Source organism: Mustela nivalis (assembly GCF_964662115.1).
Source record: "Mustela nivalis genome assembly, chromosome: 4".
Taxonomy (NCBI): domain Eukaryota; kingdom Metazoa; phylum Chordata; class Mammalia; order Carnivora; family Mustelidae; genus Mustela; species Mustela nivalis.
This window is the reverse complement of record NC_139023.1, coordinates 81633304-81644620: the sequence shown is the minus strand read 5'-3', so window position 1 is coordinate 81644620 and position 11317 is coordinate 81633304. Positions and strand designations below refer to the sequence as shown.

The 11317-nt window shown below is 40.2% G+C and overlaps 1 protein-coding gene across 12 annotated transcripts in view; it reads left to right on the top strand.

Annotated features, from left to right (window-relative positions):
- Positions 1-1577: 1577 nt before the first annotated feature.
- LARP1B (La ribonucleoprotein 1B) overlaps positions 1578-11317 on the top strand; it is a 133110-nt gene continuing 123370 nt past the window's right edge. For 4 of the 12 annotated variants that reach the window (XM_082727555.1, XM_082727553.1, XM_082727550.1 and 1 more), the window contains exons 1-4: positions 1892-2714; positions 9356-9414; positions 9822-9881; positions 10991-11165. In XM_082727555.1, coding sequence (XP_082583681.1) covers positions 2207-2714; positions 9356-9414; positions 9822-9881; positions 10991-11165 — 802 coding nt within the window. In that variant the 5' untranslated portion in view covers positions 1892-2206. The other 8 variants (XR_014310879.1, XM_082727554.1, XM_082727549.1 and 5 more) reach the window with 6 other exon arrangements.

Sequence of the window (11317 nt, the reverse complement as noted above, 5' to 3'; positions counted from 1 at the left end):
CCATAACCTCTTCTTCAACAGAGTCAGCCTTGGGCGCCTGGGTAGCTCGGATGGTTAAGCGTCTACCTCTGGTTCAGGTCATGATCCTGGAGTCCTGGGATGGAGTCCTACATCGGGCTCCCTGATCAGGTAGGGGGGCCTGCTTCTTCCTCTGCCTCTCTCTCTCCCTCTGTCCCTCATGAATAAATAATATCTTTTTAAAAAAATCAGTCTTTAATTCACCTGTATTTAAATAGATGGTAAAGAGATGCCTGGCTGTCTCATTTGGTTAAGCAGGTGCCTTCAGCTCAGGTCAGGATCCCAGGGTCCAGAGATAGAGTCCCAAGTCGGCAATTCTTGCTCAGCAGGCAGCCTGCTGAGCTTCTGTAAACAAAAACCAGCATTACCTGGCAGGACTCCAAAAGGCTGATTGTAACAAGAAGAGCAGCTAGTTGATAACAAAACAAAGCTTTACCAATAAGGAGGCTAGTAAAGATGGGCTTCCTTGGGAATGTAGGTAAGTACAATACTTATTTAAATGGTAATGTGTTCCGAAATTTCCTTAGGGTCAGATGAATTGGAAACCAGTGATATGGAGAACAAGAAAGGTCTTATTTACCAGTAAGTGTATGAGTAGCTTACTAACCTTAGGGAATTAAAAAATTATGTCTAGTACAGCTTCTGAGTAAACAGAAACATTAATCTCAAGTTTAATGTGACTGAAGGGAGATCCCTGGGAGAAGAGTCCTGTATAAGCTCTCTGCCTAGTTTGGCAGCCCTAAATGAGGCCAGGAAGGATCCACTGCCAAGTACATAAAAATGGTGAACACATTTATTTTCTGAGGGGTGTCCCTTGATGAAAAAAATTTTCACTGGGTCAAACCCATTTTAAGCGACCTTGCATAAGAACATAAACATTTAGTAACTTATAAATCCACGCCCATGAAATCAATATTATCACTCACTGAATTTCAGAGCCAAATAGCCCCTACTGGAGTTAAAACATATTTGTACCTTTTAAACATATCCATTCCAGGAAAAAATATTAGGAAACATGGTTAATTTGTAAACAGGGGTTATCTCTACAAATTAAAGGAAGATTTAACAACAAGTCGGCGAAATATTAACCATTTGTTTTACTCAAATGCACTTGATAAAAATTATTTCGGGTCGAGGGTAGTAGAAATGAAGGAGCGAAATACACTAAACCAATTGCCTGGGCAAAGGTTTCATAAACAGTTACCTACAAATTACACAATTTCCATTCTGGATGTGGCTCGGGACTACAAACGATCGAGGTGCCCCAAAATCTCAGGTGGAAACTTTTTCACCTGGCGAAGCAACTGAGACAGGACAGAACGGCCCCGTCCGGGACCCCGGCTGGTTAACGAAGCGGCCCAAGGTTGTCGGCAGAGACCACCCCTTCTGGAGTCAATTTCGCGTCCTAGCCTGGGGCAAAGCGACCGCCCCCGCCCGCCCCGCCCCTCGCTCGCACCCGGAGGGCACAGCGCCACTGCACTGCGAGTCACAGAGGCCCCGTGAGCGACCCGCCCCTGCTCGCCGCAGTCCGGCTGCAGTAGCCCGCGAGCCGCGGAATCGTCCAGTTCTTCCTCTCTCCCCCTCGGCTGGCCGCCGGGGCGGGGCCGGCCCTTAAGCCGGGCCGCACCCGGACGGGCTAGTCAGTCAACCATCCCGGGCGGCGGCCTGGCGAGGGCAAGAGCGGGTGAGTAGCCACGTCACGCTGCTTCGCGAGGCCCCGCCCCCGCTGTCTTCTGGGACCGCCCCCTCCACGCCCCCGCCTCCGCCCCCGCGAGCAGTTACCGGCTCTAGGGGCACGCGCCTCCTTGACTCCGCTAGAGGTCCTCCAGCCCTTACTTGTAGCGCCTCCGCGGCTGCCCGCGCCAGGTGAGGGCTCGCGGCTCCCGGCTGCGGCTCCCGGCTGCGGCTTCCCTCTGCGGCGCCCGGCGCTTGTTGGCTGGCTCTGGGCGTGCGCCTGTGAGGCGGGCTGGGCCGGCGGGCGGTTAGCGCTCCGTTCCACGCGGGGAGGGGCGGCACGCCGGGCGCTGCACGGCGTCGGCCGACGCGGGCGGCGGTGGCGGCGGCGGCGGCCGGGCTTTCGGGTTTTCTGTCCCAGGCCGGAGCCAGTCGGTTTCCCGGCGGAGAGACGGGCAGTCGGGCTCCCTGGCCCCGGGCCCCCCCCGGCGGGGGCGGCTGGGGCAAGGGGACGATGTCTACTCGCGCCGCGCTGCCTGCCGCTCACTCTCGGGAGGAGCCACCCGCGGTGGCTGCTGAGGAGTCGCTGTTGGTAACGGCGAGTCGGCAGGCCGAGCGGCTGTCCCCGCCCGAACGGGAGGGCAAGGAGGCGGCGAGTGAAGAGAGGGCCGCGACAGCCATCATCGCGGGTGCGCGAGGAGAGCCGTCGCCGGCGCTGGTGCTAGGGCACAGCGTGCCCCAGGCGGCCGTGCCCGTGAGACCCCTGGCGCTGCACCTGGCGCACAAGGCGCGCGGGCCCGGGGGTCCCTTTGGCGGGGAACCCCTGCCACCCCTGCCGAGGGACCCGCGGGCCGAGGACGCGCCAGTGGATGAGGCGGCGACTGGTCCCGAGGAAAAGCTGCCGCCGCCGCCGCCGCCGCCGCCGCCGCCTAAGGAGAACCCCTGGACCAAAAAGCCTCTCCAGCACCTGTCCCCTGCTGGGATGGGACCGACACCGTCCCCAATGGAAACCCTCGAGGCAGGTCTGTGGTTCTTGCGGTGGGCAGTGGGAGGGTGTGTGCAGGGGTGATTCGTTTGGCTGTAGAGGCTGTCGTGGGACTGGGGGAGGGGCAGGCTTCCTTTCCCTGACAGTCGGAGGTATTTTGTTCCAAGGTGTCATTCACTCTGCCTATTTACATAAATGGACATCTGGGAAGGGAGCGGCAGGAAGAGGTGGGACCTCGGGTTCTCCTTGGCTGGTGGGGGCACTGCGGGAGTAACCTAGCTGAGCCGCTCGGCTGGCGCGGCCTCCATTGAGATTTACCCCTCCCCCCCACGTGGTAGTGAGTTGGGAAAGCTAACTTTAGGTAGGTAGTGCTGTTCGTCCTATAGAAAGTTTTTGTGGATTTGTAAGAAAAAACGCGGGGGGGGGGCGGTGAAGCAAGTCGGAGAAGGGGATTTATTCATAAGTGGAAGCGCGATTGTAATTTTCTTCGTTTTGAAGTAATTGACAAACTGAAAATCTGTTTTGTAAACAAATAGTCGTATTAAAAATGCAACTGTACCGTAGTTGCTAATAAAATGCTTGGAATTAGGATTGTGGTGGAAAATAATTAAACAAGAAAGTTGACAGGAGAGTGAATTGCACATTAGGTAAAAGTGATAGTCTTAACATTAGGTTAGCGATCCTCTTTAGAGGAGGTTAGATTATGCCACAGCATTTGAAAGCTGACCTATACAGTATGACCCTGGGTGCTTTATTTTGGTTGTAGTTTTTGGTTTTGTTTTAAGTTTAAATGGAAATACTAAATAACAAGAAGTAGTATCTCCTAGTCTTATTTTCTATATTAAGCTTTAGTAAGTTAATTGAACTTTTTTATAGAAATTACAGCTGCTTCCGTGCATATCTTCACTTTCTCTTAAAAATTAAAGGTTACCAGTAAAATGGGGAAAATATGAGCATGTTTACAGGGTTGTGAGGATCAAGTGATTTAAAGGATGTGGTATAACTGTAAGGTGATTGGTATAAATACATTATATTGCAGGTATATTAACATTTCTTTAAGGAACTCCAATAGAGTGAAACAAGTGTTAATTGATTTCTTTAGTTTTTACATGGTAATACTCATTATTTTTTATAAATTTTGACACTTGCAGAAAAAATTGCTTAGAAATTTGCTCTAAATTTAATATTACCATCATTCTCTTCTAGCTACAAAGATTTGTTTACTACTGTCACTAACTGAAGGATGAATTTATCTCCATAAATTTAGCAAAGAAAAGGAAAGCCCTTAATGAAACTTAATGGGCTGTCCAACCTCCCTACTTGTAGATTTACACACAATTATAATTTATATTCCGTGAACTCCTGAAAAAATGAACTGTCTTTTGATTGTAAAGTTGACAGGTTTTCAAACTTTCAAGGTAAGACTCAGGAATCTTAATTGGAAATGTCCTTTTGAAAAGTATTTAACAGTTCAATTAACCTAAGGTGCCTTCCCTGGGGATCTTAATCTTTGTTGGAGGTTAAGAACGAGGTAATACTTGAGCTATGTTGTGGTTCATGCGAGTTTGGATTTTGTTGATGTCTCTCTGTACACAGTTCTTGTTATTCCTGGAACCTATTCTGTGCTTAGACAAATACTGTTCATCACTACTTGGAGTAGTGTAGTAACTTCTAAACTCTCCATAGTATTGACTGTTCTACCACAACTTCTATCTGTAGTTTGGTAATTTAGAGATAATGGTGTAGAAATGCAGTGTTCTTAGAGACTTAGGTTCTAGTGCAGATATTGTTACTAACTAGTTAGTTGACTTCTGGCAATTTTTCTGGGCCTTGTAAATGAATGAAATGGGTATATTCATCTCTTCAAGTCAATACCAGAGTGCCATCTATAACCTGGGGTGTCCTGGCTTCCTGTTTTCCTAAGCAAATTTGCAATTTTAAGAACAGTGAAATAGCAGAGGACCTTTAAGGTTCAGAGTAGGTGCAAACCAGTGATAATCTATTAGTGGGAGGTGTGGAGGGGGCTGTGCAATTTATCCTACAAACTAGGATACTGTAGAGAGGCAAAGAGAATGATATTAATTATGCTGGAATAAGAGACTTAAACCATGCTTGTCCTGGCCTTACCTGGATCTTCTGTCACTCTCTTAATAAGGTACAGAAATTACATCCACAAAATTTTGCCAGAGAGTTTATTATCAGAGATGGAAACATTATAGAAAATGAAGGGGATTTTTTTGGGACAGATAATCATGAATTTTCTCTGTTAGAACGTGCTGTTCTAATTGAACGGCAGGTGAATCATTCTTGCTTCTTCAGCCCTTGTGAGACACTTCATACCACTTTTAGGATGATTTTGGTCTGTGTATCACTGTTTTTCTTAATCTAGATAAGGCCTTCATTTCAACCAAAGTCTGTCTCTTCCAAGAGGCCTGGGATAGTGTCACAGCATTTTTGAGTTCAGTCAGGAGACCAGAAAGGATTGTCCCCCAGTCTGTCCTAACATTGTTTAAAATACATTTATTCTGGAGAGCTGTATTAAAATCAGAGTATAGGATTTGCTAATTTCTTATTTGTATCTGTGGCTGTTTTCTGCATATCAAATATCAGCTTTCTAATATAATTTTGGTTCTTTTAGTCAATGAAAACGTGGTATATAAAAATACTGATTTTTCCATCTTTTTTATCCTTAGTCTAATCTAACCTCATCAATTCTCCTTTTTCTTAATGTCTGTTTCCCAGAAACCTCAATTAAGCTTATTATTACCCTAAAACATTTTAAGTAAACTATATAAATGATATATAAATACATTCTCCTTGTAAAAACAGAAATTTTGACGTCTCCTTCAAGAAAAGAGATAATCATGCTACTTGTTTACTGAATATCCTTTCAGATGTTTCTTACTATAGTGTTTTGCATATGTGTTTAGAACATAATATCACCTTCCATTTTTCATTTAAAGTTGATTGACCCTTTTTATTTTTTCTCTTTATAATAAGTGGGTGTGGGGGCATCTGGCTGGCACAGTCGGTAGATCTTGGGGTAGTGAGTTCAAGCCCCACCATTGAGCATGGAGCCTACTTAAAAAATTACATACTTCTTGTATATATGTCTGACTTTCTCTAGGATAGATGATGAGCATTGGAATTGTTAGGTCACACGGTGTAGGTTAGTTGACAAGGTGCTCTCTAAAGTGACTGTACAAATTGATACTCCCACCTTTAGAGTACAAGAATTAAGTAATTTTTTAAGTTATTTTTTTAAAGCACTCACTGTAGCAAAGTGGCATTTTACTACATTTCTCCTTTAAATACAAAATTATGTGAACTGTTGGTAATTATCAGTGCATTTTCTTAATTAAAACTTTGCTAAAGATTGTGGCCATAAAAATTAAACTGAGTAGAATTGACCTTGTGACAGTTGCATTCCCTCCCCCGCCAAGCCTACTTAAATGTCCCACACATTGGTATATTGTTTGTTAACAAGAGAAGAGAGTTTTTAATTTGGAAGGGAACTATAAGGTGTCTGGTCTTATCCTACCTTTCTAGCTTTTTGTTTATGTTCCCTTCTGTGTACCCTGTGTTTTGGATAAATGTGTTAGGTGTTCCTGACTGTTAAGGTTTTGCTCATCATCCTTCCTTTTGTTTTAGTTCTACTTATCCTTGAAAAACAAGTACAAATGCTGACTCTTGTATGTAGTTTTCTTGGCCTCTCTGAGCTGCTCTCCCTTAATAGTTTATAGCTCTCTTAATAGAAACTATCCCTAAGTGCCTTGTACTGGGATTACATATTCACATGTTTTATCTCTTTGTTTTATTTTATAATGTTCTTTGAGGCAAAGTCTCTTTTCTTGATGTTTGTGTATTGCCCACAACAATGACTTTCATTTAAATGGTGCTCAATTTGTGGACTTTATTAATTGGAAAGAAATCTGACTTTTTAAAATTATGATTAAATGCAATCATGCTGCAATAGACATCTTTCTTGGGGGGTTAACCACAGAGTCATTCTTTAAAGAAGAGATTGTACTAGTGACTCTAAAATTTTAACATGTTTAGGAGTCCACTGTGGGTGTTCAAATGCAGATCTGATTCTGTAGGACTTGATATTCTGTATAATTAGTTAAGTTCCCACATGATGTCAGTGATGCTGATTCATATATCACAGTTTGAATAACAAGGGATTTCAATCCTAATGATGCACAATAAATCACTGTTGACAATTAAAAATGTTGCATCTACCTCACTAGGTAATAGTGTGACACTTTTTGTTTTCTGTGTCCAAGCCCTTAAAATGGATTGTTTTTCTTATCAATTTAGAATTACAGATTATAGTTTATAGATTCGCAGGGTTAAAGAATAACAGTTTAAGGTACTGGAATATTACTCAAAAAGTTCTAGTAGTATAGTGTTTTACCAGTGATACTTAGAAAAACAGAGATAAGAAGATTACACACTGTTCATGTGTATTTATATATATGTTTGAAGCCACTAGCGGCCTTTTCTTATGTTTTACCTGCTTGAGAAAAAAATTTATTTTAATTTTTTTAATTTTCTAGACTGGCTTGCTTTTTTAGTCTTAGGTTTTCTCTAAAAACATGCAGAGCAATTTCATTCATTTTAGTTAAAATTACCTTTTCTAGGCTTGTTTTATCTGTTCTCTCTATGTGTATATAAATTATTTTAAAAATGCTGAAGTCAAAATGTCTTCCTAAATGTGCAAAGAAATAAATATTCCTTCCCAACTTATTTCTTCATTTTTTCCTAGAGATAATACTCAGTGTCTGAGTAGAGTATGGAACTGTATTTTTGTTTTTGTTTTAAAGATTTTATTTATTTGACAGAGAGATCACAAGTAGGCAGAGAGGCAGACAGAGGGAGACGGGGAAGTAGCCTCCCTGCTGAACAGACAACCCTCCCCACCCCCCCACCATGTGGGGCTTGATCCCAGGATCCTGAGATCATGACCTGAGCTGAAGGCAGAGACTTAACCCACTGAGCCACCCAGGTGCTCCCACACCTACCCCACAGTGTACTGGTCTTTTAATCAACAGATTATTAATTTTTTGTCGTGTTCAGTTATCTTTAAAAATTTTGTTAATAAGTTAATTGTGCCATTTAGTAATGAAGTTAAAATGTTTATTTTTATGTGCTCAGAATAATTTTTATCTTTATTTTATGACCTTAATTTTGTGATTATTGATGTCTAATTGATTTGTAATAAAGCTAAATAAAACTTGCTTTTGTGCCCCTCTCCCTTATTATTTTCCATTACATGAAATATTTTGTATAAGGCTTTATTTTGTAACTACCAGACACCTACCTTGTTGGACTTAGCAGGGACACTTTGTTGTTCTCCAATGTTCTATATTATATAACTTGCATAAAACATACATAGTATATATAGAACATACTACAGTCAAATTCTAGATAATGTTCAGGCAAATACTGTTCTTTATTAAATTAGATTTTTTCTTTTTTTTTCAAGATTTAATAATTTATCTTTATTTTTTTAATTTAATTTTCCTTTTCAGTGTTCCAAGATTCATTATTTATTCACCACACCCAGTTTCCTGTACCCATTTTTTTGTCCTGTTTACCCATATCTTTTAATCTAATTTTTCTTAATGAAATGTTTTATCCTTATGCATATTTATACATGTATACACATCCATATGTATATGTATACTTAAAAAAGAATAAAAGAAATACCTGTGTACTTGTTATTCTGCTTTAGGAATATAATTACTATAATAGTCAAGATTCTTTTATGTCCATCCCTGGTGACATCTTAATCCTTCGTCTCTCTTCCTTTGATAAGTTCTCTATGTCTTTTTAAAATCTGCTTCTGAGTTTTAACTCAAGGATTACTTTATTCTATGAATTGGTCATTGCCATGATTTTATGGGTTTATGTTTTGCTGGATTATTAGTTTTTCTGTAAATACAGATCCCAAGTTTATTCTGCTTTTCAATATTTAGATCATGTTTAGGTCGGTGATACACCATTTGGTCATCTTGCTAAGTAACGAACCAACCAAAAGACAATGTAAAGTTTCATTTAGAGAGTCAGTCTCTCTCTGTGTCTTTACCTATCTATTTTTATTGTTAACTTACTCAAAATGGGACAAGTGGGAATACCATGACAGGTACAAACTTCTATTTTTTTTTTTTTTAATGACTTCATCTATATAAAACCTATTGTGGTTGTCAAACTTGTTTTCAAGGACAAATAGTTTGAAGTCTTCTGATTCATTTTCTGGATAGTCCTTGATGACATCAGTGTATGAATTATGTAGCAAAATGTATCCCTTTGGGAAGTGAGTTTCTAACTTTACTATATTAAAACATGTTACTATTTCTAATTTTTCGTGTTGTATTCTGTCAGAGAAAGAATTGGTCTGTCAGTTTAGTTTAAGTTAACTGATACTTCTTGGTATTGATTTGAGTACTGAAGACCAGTTTGAATCTATGTTGGAACTATAGTTGTTCTCTTACTAGGAATTTGAGTTTCAGAACTTTGGCTTCTGTTGGAAATGGTGAGGACATGGCTTACTAAAATTGATACAATAGCTATTTTGTTAAATATATTGAATTAAGTGATTGTAAAACCAATTCTAAAAAAAAACCCCTAATTTTATTTTTTTTGTTTTGTTTTTTGTTCTGTTTTGTTTTTTAGAGCTCAGTTCCCCCAAAATTATAAAAGCAGGAAAACTCAAGACAAAGAAATCCAACAAGGTGTGTTTTTAGCTATATTCTTCTTAGCTGTGTTGATTTTGAAAATTGGTGTGTTAGAAACTGTTAGATTATTGTGTACTTTTCTGCTAGTTGTATCATTGATGTTAGGTTAAAGCTAATATACTAGAGAACTGTAGCCTTTGTCCAAATCCTGCTTGTATTAATTTATTCTATTACCTTATGTAAATCAATTTAGTGTCATTAAATAGTTCCAGAAGGTGGATCATAAGACCCATGCATTATTATTTTAGTGTTCTGTTGTTTGCAGAGATTTTTGAGTTAATTTGGCAAATACCTACATATAATTGTATGTAGGTGATTTTTTAAATTGCTTTCACTTTTAGAAAATATTTTTTCTATTTAAGATTTCTAATTTGCAGATATAACACTTATTTATTACTTCTTAGGCTAGTGATTTCAGCGATATGGCGAATTGGCCAACACCAAGTGAATTAGTGAACACTGGAGTGAGTATTGTTTTAAGGCTTTTTCTTAATGAAGAGAAAATAGTCTCATTTTAACATGCAAAATTTATTTTATTTCAGATTTAGAGAATTACATTAATAAAGAAGTGCTGAAAACTTAAGAGCTATCCTTTTTATAGTCTAATCCACTTTTCAGAACCAATTTTATTCATCACGTTGTCTTCATCTCATTGTATTCTCAAGAAGTAATCTTACATTTGGAAGGGGTGGTTAACCTGCTGTTATCTTCATATAATGCCTACAGTTAAAGAGATTAAAACCTTTTTTTTTTTTTAAAGATTTGCTTACTTGAGAGAGATAGAGAACCCCATGCACAGGAGTGGGAGAGGAAGAGAATCTCAAGCAGACTCTGCTGAGCTCAGAACCTAGGCAGGGGTCCATCTCAGGACCCTGAGATCATGGTCTGAGCTGAAATCAGGAGTCTGCTACTCAACAGGCTTAGCCACCCAGTTGCTCCAAAAGAGATTAATTTTTAATATGAGTCTAATTTGAAGCCCATTTTATTTCAGAATTTGTTACATTTTTTGATACATAATCTTTTCAGTATGTTTTGAAGTGCTAATTATATATACACACATGTATGCATTTATGAATAGCATATCAAATCAAGTGTTCAGTGAATGGATTTTTAATTTATTTTTAAAGATTTTATTTATTTATTTGAGAGAAGCAGGGAGGCACAAGTGGGATGGGGCAGAAGGCAAAGGGAGAAGCATACTCCTCACTGAGAATTTACTTGACATGGGGCACAATCCCAGGACCCCAAGATCATGACCTGAGCTGAAGGCAGATTTTTTAAAGATTTTATTTATTTATCAGAGAGGGAGGGAGGGAGAGAGAGTGCAACAAGCAGGGGGAGTGGCAGGCAGAGGGAGAAGCAGGCTTGCTGCTGAGCAAGGAGCCAGAGTCCTTGATCCCAGGACTCTGAGGTCATGACTCATGCTGAAGACAGATACTTAATCGATCGGGCCACCCAGGTGCTTCTCCAACTCCTGATTTTTAATTTAAACTATGAAAGAAACAAAGAGATGGTTCTGAGATACTCTATCAATGTTCATGGAACTTGTTTCATTCAGAAAAACTTTTTGCAGTGCCAGAGTGTCATCAGCCAAGGAAATAAGAAGCCACAAAATAGAAAAGAAAGAGAAGACAAGGTTGAAAAGAGAATTAGCAGTGAGAGCAAAGAAAGCCGGGAAACAAAATTAGATGGTCCTGGTGAAAATGCCAGTGAGGATGAGATTCAGTCAAGTAATCAACGAAAGAGAGGTTAGTTCATCTATAACCTCATTTTTCCAGCAGTTTTATTGATATAATTGATATATAACATTGTGTAGCTTAAAGTATACAACACAGTGGTTATATTGTGAAGTGATTCCCACAATTTTAGTTAATATCTATTTTCCCTGAGTCACAATTTT